This window comes from Saccopteryx leptura, chromosome 5, assembly GCF_036850995.1.
Source record: "Saccopteryx leptura isolate mSacLep1 chromosome 5, mSacLep1_pri_phased_curated, whole genome shotgun sequence".
Taxonomy (NCBI): Eukaryota; Metazoa; Chordata; class Mammalia; order Chiroptera; family Emballonuridae; genus Saccopteryx; species Saccopteryx leptura.
The window spans coordinates 213,273,529-213,298,305 of NC_089507.1; the positions used below are offsets into that span (position 1 = coordinate 213,273,529).

The 24,777-nt window shown below is 49.5% G+C and overlaps 1 protein-coding gene and 1 pseudogene across 3 annotated transcripts in view; one reads left to right on the forward strand and one right to left on the reverse strand.

Annotated features, from left to right (window-relative positions):
• The window catches only part of ZNF341 (zinc finger protein 341), a 46,902-nt gene continuing 22,125 nt past the window's right edge, over nucleotides 1-24,777 (reverse strand). For all 3 annotated transcript variants that reach the window (XM_066384036.1, XM_066384035.1, XM_066384034.1), the window contains 7 exons: nucleotides 21,684-21,874; nucleotides 15,923-16,131; nucleotides 11,938-12,034; nucleotides 8,950-9,082; nucleotides 3,550-3,661; nucleotides 3,223-3,293; nucleotides 1-1,614 (listed from right to left, as the gene is read on the reverse strand). In XM_066384036.1, the coding sequence (XP_066240133.1) occupies nucleotides 1,088-1,614; nucleotides 3,223-3,293; nucleotides 3,550-3,661; nucleotides 8,950-9,082; nucleotides 11,938-12,034; nucleotides 15,923-16,131; nucleotides 21,684-21,874 (1,340 nt within the window). In that variant the 3' untranslated portion in view covers nucleotides 1-1,087. The remainder of the gene's footprint in view (nucleotides 1,615-3,222; nucleotides 3,294-3,549; nucleotides 3,662-8,949; nucleotides 9,083-11,937; nucleotides 12,035-15,922; nucleotides 16,132-21,683; nucleotides 21,875-24,777) is intronic.
• LOC136405669 (large ribosomal subunit protein eL8 pseudogene) lies at nucleotides 18,360-21,170 on the forward strand (annotated as a pseudogene).

Genomic DNA, 24,777 nt, shown 5'->3' on the forward strand with positions numbered 1-24,777 from the left:
AGGGACGGGAAAGGGGATGGGATGGGGAAGGGGGAGGGAATGCTGGGTGCAGGGGCACCTATGGCCATCCAAAGGCCTGCTCAAGATGAACCTCTGCGTCCAGTCAGTTTCTGATTCCAAAGGACTTGGGGACAAGGCTCAGGATCCTGCATTTTCAAAAGTGAGTAGAAACTCCTTCTTCTTGATGTTTCCAAGGGCTATGTTTTGAAATAGCCATTCTGGGAGCACAAAACCTCTTCCTGACTACTGGGGCAGCACAGCCCTACATGAGGGGCCATGGACCTCTTATCCCCTTGGAGGGGAGAATGCTACCACGTAGGGACTAAGAAGCAAACTGCCAAAGCGAGGGCCTGAGGCATGTGGACACATATTTTGATAAAAAACATTTTATTGAGCACTTTCCAAGTGCTGCTCACTATGTGAACCCTTTGCATATTTGATCATACCAGATCCCCGCGACAGCCCTATGAGGTAGCATGGTCATAGGCCTCATTGTACAGATGAGGAACATGGGACTCAGAGAGGTAAAGTGACTTACCCAAGGTGACACAGCCAGTGAGTGGCAGCGCTTGGATCTGAAGGCAGATCTGGCCAATAGCTGCACTCTGACCATAGCACTCTGAGTGCCTCCTAACTGCCTACACCGCAGTCATCTGGGGATGCTGTCAGGAGCCACGTGTAAAAAGGTACGGCAGACAAGGGCTCTGACCACGCCAGGCAAGCGCCCCCGAAGACCCCGGAGTGGGTGAGCAGGGCCGGTCAGCCCTCTCGGTTAGGCAGCCCAACCACAAGCCTGGACCAGCCAGACCCTGGGCCACCCATCTCGCCTGCCATCTCACCTACCCTGTCTGGAAGCCATAGGCAGCCATGTCCCAGGTCCCAGACGCTGCAGAGCTTTCCAGGAGAAGAGGGGACAGAAGGAGAGGCCACCACAGGGCACCCACGGGCCAGTGTTCATAATTAACATTCCAAAAGCTTCTCCCCTGACAGCTCGCTCCATCAGGAAAGATCTCTAGACTGTCCCCAGAGATCGTGGACCCAAAGGTGTGCATCAGGCTGGACCATGAGAGCAAATACCACGGGTCCATCACTCCGAGGCCTGGATGTAGACAGGCACAGCGAGCATGGCACACGGGCCATCGGCTCCCGCCTGCAGCTCTGCCAGCGCGAGGTTGGGGCCCAGGCCCTCAGCATGCCCGGGCACTACCAGCTCAGGCTCGCTGCCCACCGTGCCACCCACTACGATGGACAGCACAGCATCTGGCTCAGAGAAGGGCGGCTTGCCTGGGGCAGCCTCGGGCACTGGCCCAGCCCCTGTGTCCTTCAAGCCCTCCAGCCCCAGGGGGTCGGGCAGGGGGGTCACGCCCTTGTGCCCAGCACTGCTGCTGCGGGGGGCCGCCCTCCTCCGGGAGGGTCGCCGGGCTTGCAGGTCCTTGTCCTTCTGCGGCCCGAGGCGGCAGCGGTGATCCTTGAGGTATTTGTGGCGGGAAAAGCCCTTGGCACAGCCGGCGCAGTGGAACTTGTAGTTGCCCGTGTGGGCGCGCTGGTGCTCGGCGAGGTGGGCGCGGCGGCTGAAGGACTTGCTGCACAGGGTGCACTTGTGCAGCTTCATGCCTGGCGGGGAGGAGAGTCAGAGAGAGGTCCCCAGACCCACGACCCTGCCACCCTGCCACCGTGCCCCTGCACTCGGAACGGAACCCAGTCTGTGGTTACCTGCAAGCGCCCGCCGTGCGACCCGCCCCGCCGCCCCGTCTCACTCCCACCCTCCCCGCCTCTCTCCTCAGTGCAGCAAGCTGGCTCTGCTCCTGGGGCTGCACACGTGCTGGTTTGTCTGCCTGGAACCCTGCTCAGCCCCTAACCTCAGCCAACTTTCCCGGCCCACCGTCGCTCTCTTCTCTGGCCGGCCGGCCTCACCCTGACCCCTGAAGCCCACTTCCCACAGGGCCGCTAGGACATCTCAGTAAAACACATAAAGGGCCATGCTAGTCCTGCTCCACACCCTGTAATGATTCCCCAAGTGTCCCACGAAGCCCGCCCAGTCTGACGCCCTTTGCCTCTTGCACCGTCTCCGCCTCCCCACGCCTGTTCTCTGAGCTGCAGGCCTCCCCCCGACCTCCCCTGTCCCCCCAGTCTCTGCCCTCAAGGCACTGCATTGCTGCTCCCTCACCCTGGAAGGCCTCTTCCTGTCACCTCCTCTCTTCACGCTCTGCCCTGTCACCCCGTTGATCTCCGCCTTTGCACTCCGTACACTTTGCAGCTACATACTTGTTTGAAGTTCATTTTCTATCTCTGCTACCAAATCTCCGCTTCCCCAGGAGGGCAGAGTGGGGTCCTGCTCGTCTAATTCCCCCAGGGCCTCCCACAGGCTGGGTTCTCAACAGTGGCTCACTGAATACATCAGGTACACGGGGAGTCACCTCCAGCCCTCGCTCAGCCTCCGCCAGAGCCCCCTCGGCCCCCCTGGCTTACAGAGAGGCAGTGGCGTGCCCGAGGCAAGTGGCAGTGCCAAACTCCAGCACAGCCGTCTGTCTCCAGGCCCCTGATCAACCTGCAGTTTTCAAACTTTCTTCAGCCCCTAAATCCTTTCTGTAAATCAGTGGCTCTTAACCAGGGGCAGTTTCCCCCAGTAGACTTTTGGCTTGTCTCCTAGAGACGTTTCTGGTTTCTATAAATGTGGAGGAGATGCCACCGGCACCTCACGGGTAGAGGCCAGGGATGCTGCTCAACACCCGACAGTGCACAGGGCTGCCTCCATGGCAATGAATTATCTGGCTCAAAAAATCCATAGTGCCGAGGTTGAGAAACCCTGTTCTAGACCAGTCAGTATGTGGGAAGCCAGCCAAGCTGCTCTGGGGAGGCTCTGTGAAGCCCCGGGGAACGGAGGGGTGGTATGGCGACCCCTGAGCCATATCCCAGCAGCCTGGCTCTGCCAGGGGCACCAAAGAACCTTCCTGGCTTTATCTGGGGCCCTGTCAGAATGTGACCTCCCTCCACACCTGATCCACACCTCTGTCACACTGGGGACCTCTCGGACTTACAGTTACCTCCTCTCAGGTCAGCGTCCCCCTCAGGGGACGGGAACTGTGTCGGACTCACCTCTGTGCACCCTGAGGACCCTAACACAGGCCTGGCTCACGACTCACATGAGCGATAGTCTGTTGGCTGGAATGGACCAGACCCTCCTGGACCAGACCCTCCTGGGCGGGTCTAAGAGCCACTTACCAGAGTGGGAAAGGATGTGAGCCTTCAGCTTATCTGGCCGGTTGAACTCCTTACTGCAGCCTGTGTGTGTCCTAGAAACCCAAACCACGGGTCAGGGGGTGCTCACCAAGGTCAGGACCCTCCTCCTGGCCCCTCTGCTAGCCCTAGGCATGAGGACCCTCTCGTCTATCCTAACAGCTGGGCAAAGAAGAAGGAGATAAGGAATGAAGCTGGCAGGCGGGGCTCAGGATGGGATAAAAGGAGAGAAGGCCATCAGTCCTCAGACCGGAAACCCTCTGTTCCGCCACGGGGTAAGCCTGCGCCCCCGCCATGCCAGTCTCTACTCACGAGAAGGGGCATTTGTATTTCTTGAATGGCTCATGGATCAACAGGTGTCTCTTCAGTTTGTCTTTGCGGTTGAATGCGGAGTCACACACTGAGCACTTGTAGGGTTTCTCACCTGCAGGCAGACAACGAGGATGAGGATGCCATGAGACAGAGACTGAACGGGGTGTGAGGATGAGGATGCCATGAGACAGAGGCTGAACACAGTGTGAGGATGAGGATACCATGAGACAGAGGCTGAACACAGTGTGAGGATGAGGATGAGGATACCATGAGACAGAGGCTGAACAGGGTGTGAGGATGAGGATACCATGAGACAGAGGCTGAACACAGTGTGAGGATGAGGATACCATGAGACAGAGGCTGAACACAGTGTGAGGATGAGGATGCCATGAGACAGAGACTGAACGGGGTGTGAGGATGAGGATACCATGAGACAGAGACTGAACGGGGTGTGAGGATGAGGATACCATGAGACAGAGACTGAACAGGGTGTGAGGATGAGGGTACCATGAGACAGAGGCTGAACAGGGTGTGAGGATGAGGATGCCATGAGACAGAGGCTGAACACAGTGTGAGGATGAGGATACCATGAGACAGAGACTGAACACAGTGTGAGGATGAGGATACCATGAGACAGAGGCTGAACACAGTGTGAGGATGAGGATACCATGAGACAGAGGCTGAACACAGTGTGAGGATGAGGATACCATGAGACAGAGGCTGAACACAGTGTGAGGATGAGGATGCCATGAGACAGAGACTGAACGGGGTGTGAGGATGAGGATGCCATGAGACAGAGACTGAACACAGTGTGAGGATGAGGATGCCATGAGACAGAGACTGAACACAGTGTGAGGATGAGGATGCCATGAGACAGAGGCTGAACAGGGTGTGAGGATGAGGATACCATGAGACAGAGGCTGAACACAGTGTGAGGATGAGGATACCATGAGACAGAGACTGAACACAGTGTGAGGATGAGGATACCATGAGACAGAGGCTGAACAGGGTGTGAGGATGAGGATACCATGAGACAGAGGCTGAACACAGTGTGAGGATGAGGATGAGGATGCCATGAGACAGAGACTGAACGGGGTGTGAGGATGAGGATGCCATGAGACAGAGGCTGAACACAGTGTGAGGATGAGGATGCCATGAGACAGAGGCTGAACAGGGTGTGAGGATGAGGATGCCATGAGACAGAGGCTGAACACAGTGTGAGGATGAGGATGCCATGAGACAGAGGCTGAACAGGGTGTGAGGATGAGGATGCCATGAGACAGAGGCTGAACAGGGTGTGAGGATGAGGGTACCATGAGACAGAGGCTGAACACAGTGTGAGGATGAGGATGCCATGAGACAGAGGCTGAACACAGTGTGAGGATGAGGATGCCATGAGACAGAGGCTGAACACAGTGTGAGGATGAGGGTACCATGAGACAGAGGCTGAACACAGTGTGAGGATGAGGATGCCATGAGACAGAGGCTGAACACAGTGTGAGGATGAGGATACCATGAGACAGAGGCTGAACACAGTGTGAGGATGAGGATACCATGAGACAGAGGCTGAACACAGTGTGAGGATGAGGATACCATGAGACAGAGGCTGAACACAGTGTGAGGATGAGGATGCCATGAGACAGAGGCTGAACAGGGTGTGAGGATGAGGATACCATGAGACAGAGGCTGAACACAGTGTGAGGATGAGGATACCATGAGACAGAGGCTGAACACAGTGTGAGGATGAGGATACCATGAGACAGAGGCTGAACAGGGTGTGAGGATGAGGATGCCATGAGACAGAGGCTGAACACAGTGTGAGGATGAGGATACCATGAGACAGAGGCTGAACACAGTGTGAGGATGAGGATGCCATGAGACAGAGGCTGAACACGCACACGGGCGTCTCCACTCAAGGGCCGCAGCTCCTCTAGGGAGGGGGCCTGGGAGGGGACAGCCACTCCCATTCCTCAGGACTGTTTTGCCAAGAAGGAGCCATTCTAGATAGGGTGGTCAGGAAAGCCTCTCAGACAGGCAACATGGAGGTGAGACCTGAGGGAGCAAGGAGCGAGCCAGGTGGCAATCAGGGAGTGAGGGCCCCAGACAGAAGGAAAGGAGGGGGTGCTCAGGGTGTCTGAGGAACAACAGGGACGCCGCTGTGGCTGGAACTGAGCGGAGAGGTGGAGAACGAGGCAGAAGAGGCCAGGTCAGCGGGGCTTCCTGGCCCCACGGGGAGGGCCCAGAAGGCCGAGGAAGCACTCTGGCTTTCGTACGGGCCAGAGAAGCCACCAGGGGAGCTGCGCAGGGGATGGACAGCATCCGCCTGAAGAGCGTCACAGGCTCCCTCCGGCTGGCTGTAGAGAACAGGCTGAGGGGGTGTGAGGGTGGGGAAAGGAAGGAAGCTGATATAGGAAACGGGAAGAGGTCACACACAGTCTGCGCCTGGAATGCAGAATTGGTAGCCCTTGCCAATGGGCTGGCTGTGGGGCGTAAGAAGAAGGAGAGACCAGGATGAGACTAAGGTGGGCCAGGTAAGAGGATGGGTGGTCCTGGCATTTACTGACATGAGGCCCGCCATGGAGGAAGGCGGAATTATACCTTATCCGATTAAATTCCTGCAACAAACCATGAGGTAAGTACTATTATCCCATTTTATAGATGAGAAAACTGAAGTTCCTGGTCTATACCGAGTACTCGGGGGAGTTACGGTTCTGGCCCAGCAGTGTGATGTGGAGTCCACCTTAGTAGTCCCAGACTGTGCTGCTGCAGACCCACTGGGGGTGGGGGGACAACTCTCACCGGACAGGGGTCAGGGGGTCACACCCTGCTCTCAGGGAAAGGTTGTTACTAGGCTGTTTTACCTTCCTGCCATTATTTTCTCCTTGTTCTCCCTCTGGTATGAATAAAGTACTGTCGGGAGCCGATCAACGACTGCTGGCTGACAAGGTCACAACAGGAGAAGACCCACAACTGCTGGCTGACAAGGTCACAGCAGAGAAGATCCACAACTGCTGGCTGACAAGGTCACAGCAGAAGATCAAAAACTGCTGATTGACAAAGTCACAGCAGAGAAGACCAATGGCTGCTGGTTGACAAAGTCACTGCAAAAGAAAGGCATAACGATACTTCCCCCTTTGATCTTTTGAATTAATCTGGCCTTATATCCCCCCTTTTCTGGGTGTGTGCTATCATTTATGGCACAGGGATAATAGTACCATGCTTTCCCTGTAGATTCGTAGTAATTTCTTTGGAAATGAGACAGAGGGTATGCGTTCCACAGAAAAGCCTGTAAGCCCCTTGAACTGGGCTCACAGACATAAGAGGCTGGCTATGATATCCCTCGTAAAGGGTTAAGTTTGTAGGAGAATTTCTTCTTATTAATCATGTTAGAAAGAATAGATTGTGACTTATGAATAGGTAGGAAACAGTAACTATACACAGAGCATCTTTCAGCCTTCACTTAATTCATCACTTTACCTCGCTAACCTCTTCATGTGGTAGAGTAAAGAAACTTTCCTTTCTTCTTGCATACCTGACCTGCAGGTGGTGGAACACTCTGAGAAAAATAAAGTTAGAACTTAAGTAGTGTATGAATATAGTAAATAAATAAAATTTGACTAGACAATAGCATCATAGGTAAGGTAGAGTTATTAATCAGTACTGACCTTTTGGAAGTTTGTACCAATATTGTTATTGCTGTTCAAGTTATTGTATAATTGTACTTTGAATGACTTACCACCTGATTTATAGTTTATAGAAATGAATTAACTGTTACCTAGGAAATGTAACCATAGTGAAACAAAAACAATGATTAATCAATGTATTCTGAATACCATGTGATTGTAACTTAGTGTGTGTGTATAAAAGTAAAGTTAGACCAGCCATTGGCAGAGATGCCTGGCAGTAAATGCTAATGAGAGAATAAAGAGAAAATAAAGAATTCGGCTCTCTCACTCAATTCACTGATGCCGTCTCTTCCTGTGGGACCCCTGGATTCCCCCTGGGGCTGGACCCCGGCAAAGTACTTTTGAAAAATGCCACACACACACACACACACACCCAGCAAGTAAGGAAATTCTAATCCTTACAATAAAATGCTCTGTAGTCATTAAATAGATTAAGATCTGCATGACCAGCCATGGCGCAGTGGATAGAGCGTTGACCTGAGACGCTGAGGTCCCAGGTTCAAAACCCCGAGGTCATTGGCATGAACGTGCGCTCACCAGCTTGAGTGCGGGGTCACTGGCTTGAACGTGGGATCATCAACATGATCCCATGGTTCACTGGCTTGAAGCCCAAAGTCGCTGGTTTGAGCAAGGGGTCACTGGCTCCGCTGGGGTCCCTCCCTCTTCAAGGCATTAGATAGGCTTTTGCATTTTCAAAGATTTTCTTCTAATGTTTTCTCAATCTTTTAATCCTTTTCAATAAAAAAGAAAACTAGAATTTTTCAAATAATAAAACATTTTAGCCTGACCAGGCGGAGGCGCAGTGGATAGAGCATCAGACTGGGATGCCAAGGACCCAAGTTCGAGACCCTGAGGTCACCAGCTTGAGCGCGGGCTTATCTGGTTTGAGCAAAAGCTCACCAGCTTGGACCCAAGGTTGCTGGCACGAGCAAGGGGTCACTCAGTCTGCTGAAGGCCCGCGGTCAAGGCACATACGAGAAAGCAATCAATGAACAACTAAGGAGTCGCAATGCGCAATGAAAAACTAATGATTGATGCTTCTCATCTCTCTGTTCCTGTCTGTCCCTGTCTATCCCTCTCTCTGACTCTCTCTCTGTCTCTGTAAAAAACAAACAAAACAAAAACAAAACCATTTTAGAGATGAAAATAAAAAAGCCAATGTATCTTGACTGGGGAACCAATAAAAAGAGGTTTTGTCCAGGTTTGGGTGCTAATTTTTAAAAAAATATTTTTCAGACTTTATTTATTCATTTGAGAGAGAGAGAGAGAGAGAGAGAGAAGGGGGGAGAAGGAGGAAGCATCAACTCCCATATGTGCCTTGACCAGGCAAGCCCAGGGTTTTGAACCGGCGACCTCAGCGTACTAGGTCAACGCACTTTATCCACTGCGCCACCACAGGTCAGGCCTGGGTGCTAACTTTAAGGTGAGAGACACACCCAAACTCCAGGCACTCACAATGGTCTGAGGGGACTGACTCCCAAGGGGCAGAGCCAAGAGAAGCCCCACTGGCCAGGGGCTGATCTCTGCTCCAGGGCTGCTGGGACCCCCTGTTCACGTGAGAGGGCAGGTGAGTAGGGGGCCAAGGAAGAGATGGAAGAAAAGGGGACGGGAGGGGGATGGGGAAGGGGGCTAGAGGGAGACGGGAGGAAAGCCAGAGCGGGGTGGGAAGGAGAAGGAAGAGGAGGCTGGGGGTGGCGGGGAGCTGGGTACCCACCTGAGTGAATGTGAGCGTGTAGTTTGAGGTAGTGTTCCCGCCGGAAGAACTTCTTACACACCTGGCACTTGAACCTGCCCCCACTGCCATGAGTGGGCAGGTGACGCCGCAGGTAGCGTTCACAAGGAAACACCTGGGAGAAGAAAGAAGTTGGTTTTGGGTCTGACTAACCCTAGCCTGACTAGCCCTCAAGGCACCCCACATTTCCAGCTTTTATTCATAGAAACAACTTCCTTCCCGTTCACCAGGGGCTAGAGCAGCGGTTCTCAACCTGTGGGTCACGACCCTGGCGGGGGTCGAACAACCAAAACACAGGGGTCGCCTAAAGCCATCGGAAAATACATATTTATTATACATTTTTCTGATGGCTTTAGGCGACCCCTGTGTTTTGGTCATTCGACTCCCGCCGGGGTCGCGACCCACAGGTTGAGAACCGCTAGGCTAGAGAACCCATAATGTCATGCATAGCCCTTAGAACAGGGGTCGGGAACCTATGGCTCGCGAGCCAGATGTGGCTCTTTTGATGGCTGCATCTGGCTTGCAGACAAATCTTTAATAAAAAAATAATAACATTAAAAATATAAAACATTCCCATGTATTACAATCCATTCATTTCCTACCGCTCATGTTCATGGTTGCGGGTGGCTAGAGCCAATCACAGCTGTCCTCTGGGACAACACCAGATTTTTATCGGATAATGCGTAATGTACACGGGTTGTTGTATGGCTCTCATGGAATTACATTTTAAAATATGTGGCGTTCATGGCTCTCTCAGCCAAAAAGGTTCCCGACCCCTGGTTTGGAACATCATGGCTCCCACTACTCACGCATAAGCCCGGTCAAAACAAGCCTGCTCTGAGCTCCTGCCCAGGTTGTTTTTCCTACCCAGTGGCCTTTCCCTCTTAGCCGGACAAACTCCTACTTATCCTGCAAGACCCAGTTCAGGTGTCACTGCTTCTGTGAAGCCCTCTCTGACTCCATCCACAGTGCCACAACAGACAAAGCAAATTCCGCCTTTAAATATCCATGCACGTTTTTAAAGTCATCATTTAATGCACCGAATTGCAACTCTCTGCTTGCAGGGGAGCTCCACAAGGACAGAAAGGGGCTTTCACCCCCCAGCTCAGGGCCTGAGTCAAGTAACGGACAAGGTAAAGAACACATGAAAAAATGAACAAACAACTAAGGAAATGAGAGAATATAACAAAGAGCCAGAAAACACAGAAACCAAAACCTCCTTCCTACCAGATAGAGACAGGCATTCATTCATTTGTTTTTCTATTTATTTGGTATAAAGAAGTGGTCAAAGGGGCCTAACTAGGTGGTGGCGCAGTGGATAGAGCGACGAATTGGGACAAAGAGGACCCAGGTTCAAAACCCCAAGGTCTCCAGCTTGAGCGCAGGCTCATTTGGTTTGAGCAAGGCTCACCAGCTTGAGCCCAAGGTCGCTGGCTTGAGCAAAGGGTCACTCAGTCTGCTGTAGCCCCCCCCCCCCCCCCCGTCAAGGCACATATGAGAATCACTGAGAAACTAAGGTGCTGCAACAAAGAATTGATGCTTCTCATCTCTCTCCCTTCCAGTCTGTCTGTCTCTCTGTCACAAACAAAAACCAAAAAATAACCCAAAGTGGTCAAAGGCAGAGACTCAATTTCCACACTATTCATTAGCTCTATCATTTCCTAACTGGGTGCCCTTTCTGTGCCTTGGTTTCTTCCATCTGTAAAATGGAAGAGTAATAATGTGCCTGCCTCCTAGGGTTAAATGAGTCAGGGAAAATGCTCAGCACAACATCTGGCACAAGGTTCTTGCTCAATTCGTGATACCTTTTACTCGGACCACAACTTCCAAAGCTCCAAATTAGACTATGTAATTAGAAACACCTACAGCGAGGCTAAAGCAAAACCAGGGCTGTCTGGAGAATCTGCCAGGCAAGATTGTAAGAAAATGAGTAGACCAGAGAAAGAAGTCAAACACACCAGGGGGGTGCAATCAGCAAAATTCACACGTCAGGAAACTCCACAGGACCATTGACCCAGTTTCTTCAACAAATAAATGGACAGGGGAAGAAAGGACCAATGGTGTGGGGAACCTATGTATTAAAAGAAACTTTGGTCATATCAACCAACTGCAATATGCAGACCTGATTCAAACAAGTTTACTTTACAAAAGTTATGCTGTCTTTGAAGCAATTAAAAATTGGAATACGGAGGCCCTGGCCGGTTGGCTCAGTGGTAGAGCGTTGGCCTGGAGTGCAGAGGTCCCGGGTTCGATTCCTGGCCAGGGCACACAGGAGAGGCGCCCATCTGCCTCTCCACCCCTCCCCCTCTCCTTCCTCTCTGTCTCTCTCTTCCCCTCCCGCAGCCAAGGCTCCATTGGAGCAAAGATGGCCCGGGCGCTGGGGATGGCTCCTTGGCCTCTGCCCCAGGCACTAGAGTGGCTCTGGTTGCAGCAGAGTGACACCCCGGAGGGGCAGAGCATCGCCCCCTGGTGGGCAGAGCGTCGCCCCCTGGTGGGCGTGCCGGGTGGATCCCGGTTGGGTGCATGCGGGAGTCTGTCTGACTGTCTCTCTCTGTTTCCAGCTTCAGAAAAATACAGAAAAGGGAAAAAAAAAAATTGGAATACGGCCTGGATATTTGATGATATGAAGGGACAGGCTTCAATGACGCTTTCCAGATTTGCTAAAAAGAAGAACCAGTAATAAGCATAAGAATGTATCAGAAAAATAAAAAAAAGAATGTATCAGGACTGGAGGCCACAGTTGAGATGCTGGGCCTGGGCCTCGGAGACGCTTCAGCCCGGGGCAGCCCAGACGGGCATGTGCAGTGTCCGGTGGGAAAGGCCCGGTGGAGCTCTTACTCCCCAAAGATGAAGCGTGGAGACAACCTCAAGCTTTGCCTGCACGGGGTTAGGAGGGGAGGAGGGGAGAAGGAAAGAGTGAGGTTTTCACGCCACCACCTTCCCGGAGCCCTATTGCTGCAGGGTACCCACCTTCTGGCAGTGCGGGCAGGGGAAGTTGTGAGTGGCAGTCTGCAGGTGGTGCTCCAGGGCCTCAGGGGTAGAGTATTTGTTGACACATTTCAGGCATCTACAGGGGAAGGAGCAGGAAAAGTGAGAGAGTGCTGTGTGTGGGGGCCGACCTTGCCCAGCAGCCCCGGGGATCAGCCCCTCCCCTCCACCAGGGCCAACATTAGGAGGCAAGATCCTACATTTAATTCATTCTCAAGGCAGTCTATTCTTCCTGCTGGCCACTGCCTCCATCCTAGTCCCAGCTGCCGTTCTCTCTCACTAGGACATGCGCAGTGGCCTCCTCACTGGCCTCCCTGCCCTACCCCGCCCTCTGTCAAGTCCGTTGCCCACAGGGGAGCCAGCAGTGCCTTGAAAAATCAAAATCGGACCAGGTCATACCTTTGCTTAAAAGTCCCCACCTTGGGCCTGACCAGGCAGTGGCGCAGTGGATAGAGCGTCAGACTGGGATACAGAAGGACCCAGGTTCGAGACCCCAAGGTCGCCAGCTTGAGCGTGGACTCATCTGGTTTGAGCAAAAGCTCACCAGCTTGGACCCAAGGTCGCTGGCTCGAGCAAGGCCCTTGGTCAGGCACATATGAGAAAGCAATCAATGAACAACTAAGGTGTCGCGACAAAAAACTAATGATCGATGCTTCTCATCTCTCCGTTCCTGTTTGTCTGTCCCTGTCTATCCCTCTCTCTGACTCTCTCTCTGTCTCTGGAAAAAAAAAAAAAAAGTCCCCACCTTGGTCTTGGTCTGAAAGCCCTTCTGGCCTGCTCTATTTCCACCTCTGACTTTCTCTACTGCCCTCTCCTCGGGCCACACTAGCCTCCTGAGTGCACCTCAGACACACCAGCCTGGTCTCACTGCAGGGCCTTTGTACTTGCTGTGTCTATGATCTGGAACACTCTTCCCCAAGTCCTCCCCTGGGCAGCACCTTCTCATCCTTCATGTCTCAGCTCAAACGTCTCCTCCTCAGAGGGGCCCTCCCTGACCACCCTGTCTCAAGCTGCCCCCCATGTGCCCCCCCCACCTCTTCCTATTATCTCACCTAGGCTTCTTTTCTTCTCAGCACTTGTTACCTGGAATGATTTTATTTGTTTGCTTATTATTATTATCTGTCCCCTCAACCAGAGGCAGGGACCATATCTGTTCTTTTCACAAACTGCTCTCAGTACCAGGGACAACTCGTTACAGGAAAGAGTCAGAAAGAAAAGAGTCCAGGTTTGGTTCTTTCCAATCTACAACCCTCAATTTCCTCATCCATAAAACGGGTAATCCCAAATGGATCTGTCCCTTGTTCATTCTGAAGATTGTCATGAGAGTCAAAGGACACAACTGTGTTCTACAGTCCACAAACAGCAAGCACTGCAGACACGGCCTCTACTGTAACCACCTTTGCATCACTGTGGCTCACGTGCCTTCAAAACAGCAGTTTCAGCGGGTTCAAGTGTCGCTCCGAAACACCAAGGTTGTGGGCGCGATCCCCAGTCAGGGCACAAACAGGAAGCAACCAATGAATACGCAACTAAGTGAAACAACAAAACGAAAGCTTTTCTCTCTCTCTCCCTTCTTCCATCTCTCTAAAATCAATCAATTAAAAAAAAAAATAGTAGTTTCAGGCCACAAACCTAAAATAGTCCCCATTGTCTTCCCACCATGAAAACATTTGCCAGCAAATATATCCATGCGCGGTGTAGTACCGGTGAGGAAAGTAGGCGATTCATGACAAAAACAAAACCACCAGAACCATAGGCTCTGCCATCTGCACAGCAGGGCCACCGTGGGAAAGCCGCAGGCAGGCTGTACCTGAGCAGGGCCCAGGGGAGCCCTCGGACCACACACTGAAGACAGGCTACCTGCTTCCACAGCAAGCCAGAAAAAAAGGGGCAGAAGGAAGAGGAGGCGGGGTGGGAAGAGAGCCACCAGGACGGCAGGACCTTCGCAAGCTGGGGGGAGGGAGAGGACAAGCACCGCACCAGCTTCAGCAGCGAGGAGACACAGGTGTGTGTGGGAGGTAGTTCAGCAATCACCACTAAAATTAAACACGCCACCCTAATGAAGTCATCCACGATGACATCCCCAGCCACAGGGTAAGCCAACGTCATATGCCTCCTGAGACACAGCACTGGGGACACAGCGTCACTTTGTCATGTTCCTGTCCCAAAGTGCCAATCTCGGAGGTAGACAAATCCAAACTGAGAACATTCTACAAAATAACTGGCCAAAGCGCTTCAGAAATAACAAGGTCATGTAAGACAAAGACAGAATGAAGACCTGTTCCAGCTCCAGGAAGACTCAAGAGACATGACAACTGAATGAAATGTGTGATCCTGGATTGGATTGTGGGCCAGGGGGAAAAAAAACACCTCACTGTTTTCTTTGTCTGTAAAGGATGTTATTGGAACAATCAGAAATTTTCAAGTAAGGTCCACAGAATAGATTACAGAAGCGTATTAAATTAACTTCCCGATTTTGATAACTACACCATGCTTACGTAAGAGGTTATCCTTGTTTTCAGAAAATACACCCTGAGGAGAAAGGTAAAGCGGCAGCATATCGGCAGATTTTTCTCAAAGGCTCAGAAGAGGATAAAGCAAATGTCATAAAAAGTTACCACTCAGGAAGTGGGGGTGAAGAGTATCTGTGGGAATTCTCTGTACTATTCTTATAATCTCTCTGGAAGTCTGACATGATGTCAAAATAAGTTTCAAAAGAATACTTCCCGAAAGCAGCTGGGTGTGCGACGGGGAAGGGGGGAAGGGTGGACAGGGAATCCCTTCGCCCTGCGCCTTCTGTAGTTTTTACGTAGTGCATTGTATGCCTATAACAATTATTTTTTGCAGTAGGTAATTCATCTTTTTAAACCCACTTTTGCTCTTTGACCTGCAAAATCGCAGTCAGGAACCTACTCACAAATGCATGAAGATGTACATACGTCAAAAGCTGTTCCCTGTAGCGTTGTTTGTAATAATGACAAATTGGAAATAATTCAACTATCCCACAATAAAAAACAGGTTCCATAAATTACAACACATCCACGTACAATGGAATACTAAGTAACTGCTTAAAATTTTTTAATTGAATTTTATTGGGGTGACATTGGTTAAAATTAATTATAAAGGTTTCAGGTGTCCAAGTTTACAACACATCTCTGTACATTGTATTGCGTGTTCACACTCCAAGTCAAGTCTTTGTCCATCACCACTTACCAATCAATGAATCTTATTTTTATTTTATTTATTTATTTATTATTATTTTTTTTTTGTATTTTTCCGAAGCTGGAAACGGGAGGCAGTCAGACAGACTCCCGCATGCGCCCGACCGGGATCCACCCGGCATGCCCACCAGGGGGCCATGCTCTGCCCATCTGGGGTGTCGCTCTGTTGCAACCAGAGCCATTCTAGTGCCTGAGACAGAGGCCATGGAGCCATCCTCAGCGCCCAGGCCAACTTGGCTCCAGTGGAGCCTTGGCTGCAGGAAGGGAAGAGAGAGACAGAGAGGAAGGAGAGGGGGAGAGGTGGAGAAGCAGATGGGCGCTTCTCCTGTGTGCCCTGGCTGGGAATCGAACCCGGGACTCCTGCACATCAGGCTGACGCTCTACCACTGAGGCAACCGGCCACAGAAAATCTTATTTTTAAAAGGAAAAAGTAAATACATAGCATATGGTGTATTTAGTATAGAAAAAAATCAAATCTATTTCCACTATAATAGGAAAGACCGGTTTCCCTTTTTTAGGACTCTTTTTTAGGATAAATGTCTGCCAAGTTGAAGAATGCTATAAGGAGGGCCAGCCAGCATCTTCTCCCCCGCCAGTGCCAAGGCCCAGAACACACTGGACCAGGGTGGACCCCAGTCTGGAGACACATTTCTCCTCTGAGGTGGCTCACTGGCCCTGAGCCACGAGAAGCAGCCCGGCTGCGGAGCCCGGGCGCCCAGCGGGACAGGCAGCAGGAGGACACGTACTTGTAGACCGTGCTGTCCTTCTTGGGGCTGTGCTGCGGCAGGAGGCTGTGGGAGTACTGGTGCACGCCCAGGTCGTACAGCGACGGGAAGTCCTTGCCGCAGAGGTGGCAGCGGTAGCTCAGCTCTTCCTGGTGGCTCTTGATGTGCTCCAGGAACGCGTCGAGCTTTGGGAAGGTCTGCGCACAGCTTTTGACCACACACTTGTACACCTTGGTGGCAGACGGGGGGGCAGGTAAGGGGGGGCAGGGGAGCTGCCTCCCCGCTGCCCCCCGCCCTGTGGCCTCTGCCTGGCACACTGCCCGGGAGTGGCCCTGCCTCTGTTTCCCTGCCTCCCTGCTGCTGGTGCCCTGGTATTATTTTGAATGGAGGGTCCTCTCCTCTTGGCCAGTCACAATGACCCCACTACCTTTTCCCCAGGCTCTGAGTGGCCTGGGCATCTTTAGAAAAATTATCCAATATCTGAAAATACAGTGAAAAGATGACATTGTGTCCTTCCAATGTCATACTTAAGAGGAGTGGCTCTCCAACTTGAGTGCACGTAACAGTAACAGATTGCTGGGCACCAACCCCCAGAGCATCTGATCTGGCAGGTCTGGTGGCCTGAACTTGTGCAGCCGAACGAGTACCCAGGTGATGCTGGCTTAGGCACTTGACTCTGAGGACTGCTGTCTGACAAGCCCGCCGGGGCTCATCTCGCTGTCGGGGACGTACGCACCGGTTGTGACTGGTTACCACTGGTTAGGATCCAGACTCTGAAGTTAAACATTAACTAGTATATAACCTGATATAAGTTATTTTTGTGAGTTAGAAAAGATAACCCCAAAGGTCATGGGTTTTGTTGCCCTGTAGGACATTAACCAGGTCTGTATCTAACTTAGCAAGCTTATTTCAGTATTCCTTTTTTCCCTAACAGGTATATGTAAGTATAAAGAGTGTCTCATATCCTCTTTTGAACTCTGTCAACCTTCCAGCTCCCTCATGAGTGAGTCACTTAAAATTCTGACTCATGTTCACTGTGTTATTTACGTGAGAATTACGTTTTTAACATTTTGAAAATTACTCTTTGACAAGCGGTACACACTCCTTCTTCCCACACAATTCCACACACTCCTTCCTCCTAACAAAGTGAAGCACGATTTGCTCAGGGTGGCAACATGCCCAGTTAAAACATCTGATCCCCCCTCCCTGGCTCCCTTGCATCTAGTGTCAGCCATGTGACCCCTTTCTTAGCAAGGGTATGTACGGTAGGTGGTAGTCTTTCAAGAAGGCATCATTCCCAGAACAAAAAGGCAAAAGCTTCCTAGGAGAAATCTCTGCATTTTATATTTGTCCTGCCTGGAATACACGTGTGATGGCTGGAGCTAAAACAATCATCTTGCAACTTTGATCATGAAAGCCCCAAGAACTAGCAGAATGAAGGCTAGCAGAACAGAATGCCAGGAAAAGCCTCCTGAGTCCGTGGTGAGGATGCACTGGACCTGTTATACAAGCCCAACACTGCCTACTCATGGTCTCCCTGTGATGTGAGAGAAACAACACCCTAACAAGTAAGCCAGTCTTCCATTATCTGTAGCAGAATAACGCGTTCCTAAAGGACAGAGCACACGCACTGGCTCTCACCAATGAGAGGTCTTCAAGGAAAGGTTTACCTAAAAAAGACAGATAACACAGCCCTTTTTTGCTCATGGACAAGACTATGTCTGGACCCAAATAGTACCAAGTATCCCAGGATCACATGTGAGCTGTCACTAGAGAACAAGGCCACATGGCAGAGATAGTAGAGATGAGCAGGAAAGACATAGGGTCCTTGATGCTAGGTTGAGTCAACTGACTACTTCAGGCCTGCGACTACCCTATCTTGGGTTTTCTTGTTATGTGAGATGACAAACTTTCTGTTTAAGCCAGTTTGAGTCAAAGTTTTCTGTAATTTTCCCCAAGGATATGCTAATGAACTTCCATCAACCCCCTACTAGGAATCTATCATAAGGAAAATACCAGAGATGTGAACAAAGATTTGATTACAACGATCTTATCATGGTTTTGTTTATAACAGTAAAACTCAGGAAATAATCTAAATGTTCAACAATAGGAGATTTTAAAAAAACATAGCCATTAAAACTTTTTAAAAATAGTGATGTGAGCCCTGGCCAGGTGGCTCAGTGGATGGAGCATTGTCCCAGCACTCAGGGATAGCAGGTTCAATCCCTGGTCAGGGCACATAGGAGAAGCAATCAATGAGTGCACAACTAAATGGAACAACTAAGTGGAATACTAAGTGGCTGCTTCTCTCTCCCCATTCCCCACCTTCCTTTCTCTCTCTCTCTCTCTCTCTCTCTCTCAAATCAATGGGAAAAAAATAAAATTAAATTAAAATAGTAATGTGAGATATAGATTTCCCATAATTCTCCTTTCTTTCTTCCTCCTCCTGCTGCCCAAGATGCCAAAAGAAAGAAGAGCTAAGGGGAAGAAGATGGCGTCAGTCCCTGCTGTCACGAAGGAGTGGAGACCAAGAAGGTGGCAAATCCCATGTGAGAAAAGGCCCAAGAATTCGGGCATTGGACAGGACATCCAGCTCAGAAGGGACCTCACACGCTTTGTCCAACCGCCCCCTACAGCCAGCTGCAGCAGCAACGGGCTCCTCTCTGTAAGTGTCGGAAAGAGCCTCCTGCCATTAACCAGCTCGCCCAGGCCTAGGATCACCAGACAGCTACTCAACTGCTCAAGCAGGCCCACAGCACAGACCAGAGACAGAGCAAGAGAAGAAGCAGAGAATGGTGGCCCGGGCTGAGAAAAAAGCTGCTGGCCAAGAGGATGTCCCCACCAAGAGGCTGCCTGTCCTTTGAGCAGAGGTTAACCCTGTCACCACCTTGGTGGAGAACAAGAGACAAGAGGGCTCGGCTGGTGGAGACTGCACAGAGGTGGACCCCGTCGAGCTGACTGTCTCCCCGCCTGCCCTGGGCTGTCAGGTGGGGGCTCCCCGCGACATTATCCAGGGGAAGACCAGGCTGGGGCGTCTAGTCACAGGAGGACCGGCCCCGCCATCGCCTGCACACAGGTTGATAACTTGGAAGACAAAGGAAGTCTGGCTGAGCATGTGGAATCTATCTGTACCAGTTATAGCGACAGACAGGATGAGACCCGTCACCATGGGGAGGCCATGTCCTGCATCCAAGTCAGTAGCTCACACTGCCAAGCTGGAAATGACAAAGGCTAAAGAACTGGCCACCAAACTGGCTAAGTGTGCACTGTTGAGTTTTCTGTACATAAAAATAATAAAAATTGCCTTTAAAAAAAATAGTGACATGAGAAAATACTCAGAATATAAAATTAGGTTAAAAAAATAGGAAGCACAGCCTGATCTGTGGTGGCGCAGTGGATAAGGCGTCGACCTGGAATGCTGAGGTCGCTGGTTCGAAGCCCCGGGCTCGCCCGGTCACAGCACATACAGGAAGCAACTACGAGCTGCTTCCCGCTCCTCCCCCCTACCTTTCTCACTCTCTCCTCTCTCTAAAATCAATAAATAAAATCTTTTTTTTAAACTTTTATTTTATTTTATTTATTCATTTTAGAGAGGAGAGAGAGAGAGAGAGAGACGGGGGAGGAGCTGGAAGCATCAACTCCCATATGTGCCTTGACCAGGCAAGCCTAGGGTCTCGAACTGGCGACCTCAGCATTTCCAGATCAACATTTTATCCACTGCGCCACCACAGGTCAGGCAATAAATAAAATCTTAAAAAAAAAAAATAGAAAGCACAAGTCTCAAGAGAATTTATGCTGAATCAAAAAAACCAATCTCGGCCCTGGCCGGTTGGCTCAGTGGTAGAGCGTCGGCCTGGCGTGCAGAAGTCCCAGGTTCAATTCCCGGCCAGGGCACACAGGAGAAGCGCCCATCTGCTTCTCCACCCCTCCCCCTCTCCTTCCTCTCTGTCTCTCTCTTCCCCTCCCGCAGCGAGGCTCCATTGGAGCAAAGATGGCCCGGGCGCTGGGGATGGCTTCTTGGCCTCTGCCCCAGGCGCTAGAGTGGCTCTGGTCGCCCCGGAGGGGCAGAGCATCGCCCCCTGGTGGGCGTGCCGGGTGGATCCCGGTCGGGCGCATGCGGGAGTCTGTCTGACTGTCTCTCCCGGTTTCCAGCTTCAGAAAAAATACAAAAAAAAAAAAAAAAAAATCTCAAAAGGCCACATACCTGATAACTATTTATAAAACATTCTCGCCTGACCTGCAGTGGTGCAGTGGATAAAGCATTGACCTGGAACGCTGAGGTTGCTGGTTCAAAACCCTGGGCTTGTCCAGTCAAGGCACATATGGGAGTTGATGCTTCCTGCTCCTCCCCCCTTCTCTCTCTCTCTCTGTCTCTCTCTCTCTCTCTCTTCTCTCTCAAATGAATAAATAAAATCTTTTTAAAAAATAAATAAATAAAATAAATAAAAATAAAAAAACATTCTCAAAATGATAAATTTATAAAGATAGAGCACTGATCAGTGGTTCAGAGGCTAAGTGTGTTGGGGAGAAGAATGAGTGTGTCTAATAATGGCAGCACAAGGGCGATCTCTGTGCTGACAAAGCAGTCCTGCACTGTGATCGCACTGCTGGCCACACAAACCTGCACGGGTGGCAACATGACACAGAACTACAGGGACACTTGATACCAATGTCAGTTCCCTAATTTTGATATTATGCTGTAGTTATATGAGATATAACCACTGAGGAAACTCACTGAAAGGTATAAGGCACTATCTTTGCAGCTTCACGTGATTATGTATTTTTTAAAAAATAGAAAATTAAAGGAAATAAAAAAAAGCTATCTTAAAAAAAAGCACAATTCAGCCCTGGCCAGATAGCTCAGTTGGTTAGAGCATCATCACAAAGCACAGAGGTTGCCGGTTTGATCCCCAGTCAGGACACATAGGAACAGATTGATGTTCCTGTCTCTCCCTGTCTCTCCCATCCTCTCTCTAAAATCAATAAAATAAATATTTTTAAAAAGCACAATAACAAATTATATATGTATATAGATCCCAATTATAACTTTTTTAAATTACAGAAACTTCACAAAATATACTTGATTTTGTGCTCTATTCTTGGGAGAGTGTACTGAATTCTTGGGCTAATGATATGGGGTTTGGGGTCAAATGAACTTGGCTTTGAACCCTGACTCAGTCACTTACTGGTAGCGTGACTCTAGATGGGTCACTTCACCCCCTTGAGCCTCTGGATAAACTGAAAATGCCTATTTCTAAGGTTCCTATGAGGAGTAAATAAAATATTGAATGTAAAGCATTTAGCACGATACCCAACATATAATAAATGGCACACATCAACCTATCTTTAGACTTTCTGAATTTTCTAAATCTATAGTGGGCACATGATACTTTTATAAGGAGAAAAAAGGTTATTGTAAAAAATAAACACTGGAATAGTGTTACCACATAACCCAGCAATTTTGTTTCTAGGTTTATACCCAGGAGAATTGAAAACATATGATACAAAAACTTGTACGTGAATGTCCATAACACATTACCCACAAAAGCCAAAAAATAGAAATAATTCAAATGTCCTCCCTCAGCACCATAATAGCCCACTCAGCTGGACCCACCCAGACAGAATACGAGGGGAAGCCTGGCCACTCACGAGTGGTTAGACAGTAACTCAGACCAAAGGAGGCCCACTCCTGTCCCTGTCTAGTCATGTTCAAGGCCCCAGCACCAGCCAAGGCTCATGACTGAGACAGAAATGCCGCAACCACTGCCCACTAGGCACTCACCTGCTCATTCTTGTGCTGGGTCATGTGGGACTTGAGCTGGAAGTAAGTGCTGAACTTGCTGGGGCAGAACTGGCACAGGTAGGAGCTATCGATGAGCACCACCTGATTGGCCTCCAGCTTGTCCCCCTCGTCCTCGCCTGCTGTGGGCAAGGGCTGGGGCTGGGGTGCACTTGACAGGGTCTGGCCCAACCCTATGGAGAAAGTCAGAGTGAGGAGTCACCGTGAAAGGCAGAAAGAGTCAGGACAGAGAGCCACCCCATTCAGGAAGGATTCATGGGACACTTCTGTGTGCTCCGCTGGGCACACGCCACCACCTGCCACATGCTTGGTGTCAGACACTGTACTCAGGGCACCGCACTCACACCGAGCTGGTGTGCACTGATACCTCCCTTTCAGCTGCTAATATACTGAAATAGTTACATTCTGATTGATGAATTGTTATTGCCTCAAGTCTCCCCTCCCTGGTCTTCACCTCAGACACCCTAGACCTCTCCATGGTTGCTAAAAACCCTGAACTCTGCTCCTAGCTCTACTCATCCTTGTTCTTTTTTATTTTTTTAAGTGAGAGGAGGGGAGATAGACTTCCGTATGCGCCCCAACCAGGATCCACCTGGCAACCCCATCTGGGACAGATGCTCCAGTACTGAGCTATTTTTCTTAGCACTTGAGGCTGATGCACTCCAACAGAGCTATCCTCAGCACCCAGGGCCACGCTCAAACCAACTGAGCCACTGGCTGCGGGAGGGGAAGAGAAAGAGAAAGAAGAGTAGAAAGAGAGTGAGGGGGTTAAAGCAGATGGTTGTTTCTCCTGTGTGCCCTGACCAGGAATTGAACCCAGGACGTCCATACACCAGACCGACACTCTATCCACTGAGCCACCAGCCAGGGCCCTCGTCCTTGTTCTAATTACACTCATTTGTTTAGTTGCCCATCCTTCACATTCCCTGAGAACAGGGGCTTGGTCTGTAGTAGGCCTCCATAAACGTCTGCTAAATGTTCGTTGAACACTTAGTTCTAGGTACTGCAGGAGTTTCAAAAGAAATAAAAAATGGTTTCTTTTCCAAGAAACTCACAAGGACTCAGCGTGCACACACAGAATGGCTAAATACATAGTAGGGCTAGTTCCAGTAGAGGTTGTATAAAAGTGGTCATGTTATTTGTACAGAAAAACACCCCGTTCGGTAGCTGGCATGTGGCAGGTGTTGCTCACCCAGGGGGCTGCAGAGGAAAGCCCCGGCCTTACACTGTCCAGTACCGTAGCCAAGAGCCACATGTGGCAACTGAGAACTCGAAATGTGGCCGGTCCAAATCCAGTTGTGCTACAAATATAAACACATCCTGGATTTTAGAAAATTAACATAAAAAAAGAATGTTTTTCATTAATAATTTCTTTACGCCTGGCCTGTGGTGGCGCAATGGCTAAAGCGTGGATCTGGAATGCTGAGGTTGCCAGTTCAAAACCTTGGGCTTGCCTGGTCAAGGCACATACGAGAAGCAACTACTACGAGTTGATGCTTCCCGTTCCAACCCTCCTTCTCTCTCTCTTGTGTGTGTGTACGTGTGTGTGTGTGGGTGTGTCTCTCTCTCCTCTCTAAAATAAATAAATGAAATCATAAAAAAAGTTAAAATATTTTTCTATTACATGCTAAAATGATAATATTATTGACTAAATAAAATATATGATTAACATTAACTTCACCTTCTTTTTTTTACTATTTCTATGTAGCTATTAAAAAATTTTAGCCCTGGTTGGTTGGCTCAGAGGTCGAGTGTCAGGTCAGCATGTGGAAGTTCTGAGTTCAATTCTATCAAGGCACACAAGAGAAGCGACCATCTGCTTCTCCAACTACTCCCTCCCCCTTTCTCTCTCTTTTCCTCTCCCACAGCCATGGCTCAAATGGTTCGAAGGGTTCAAGCAAGTTGGCCCCGGATACTAAGGATAGCTCCATGGACTCGCCTCAGGCGCTGGTTGCCTAGCAACAGAGCAGTGGCCCCAGATGGGCCAGGTGGATAACGATCAGGGTGCATGCGGGAGTCTGTTTCTCTGCCTCCCTGCCTCCCCACCTCCTCACCTCTCACTTAACAACAACAAAAAAATTAAATGGCATATGTTGCTCATATTATATTTTTGCTGGACAGTACTGCTCCAATTAAACCAGTGGTTCTCAAAGTGTGCACCAGGGTGTACTGGTGCGCCCTAGAGGATTTCCAGGTGCGCCCTATAGTATTCCAGAGAAATATGTGCCTGATGGGGACCAAAAACCAATAGGATTTTTGGAGTTTAGATTTTTGGGGGACAGAGGTGTGGGGAATTGGCTGTAAGCTGACAGTCTGCCCAACCCCCCACCTCATTTGACTGATTAGGTTGCAAAAGGCTGTTAAGCTGGATTGTTTACACTACCCCCCATGTTCCCCAGAAAGACTGGAGGCAAGTTTCTTCTATCCTTTGTTTGGTGTCAAGTTAAGATGATATATATGAATGAAAATACTTAATACATTCTCACCAGGACCTGCTGAATTTACTAAATTTTACTAAGAATGTATCTATATATATAAAAAGATAACTTTTTTGTCATTTTTTAAATTTTTTAACCCCTCTTTTTTACGAATTCTAAAAAGCATAACAAAAAATGTAACATAAATTTTTTTTTTTTTTTTTTTTTTTTTTAGCTTGACCTGTGGTGGCGCAGTGGATAAAGCGTCAACCTGGAAATGCTGAGGTCGCTGGTTCGAAACCCTGGGCTTGCCTGGTCAAGGCACATATAGGAGTTGATGCTTCCAGCTCCTCCCCCCCTTCTCTCTCTTTGTCTCTCCTCTCTGTCTCTCCCTCTCTTCTCTAAAATGAATAAATAAAAAATTTTTTAAAAAAAGTTTGCTTAAAAAAATTTTTTTTAATGTCAGAATAAATTGAATTTTGTCATATTTATTTCATTTAATTACCATAAAAACACGCTTGGACTTTATGTTTTTCTTTAATATTTGACTTAATTATTATGATATATTTCTCAGAAATTTGTATATAGTGCACCTACAATTATTTGTAAGATTTTAAATGCGCCCCGACTTCAAAAAGTTTGAGAACCACTGAATTAAA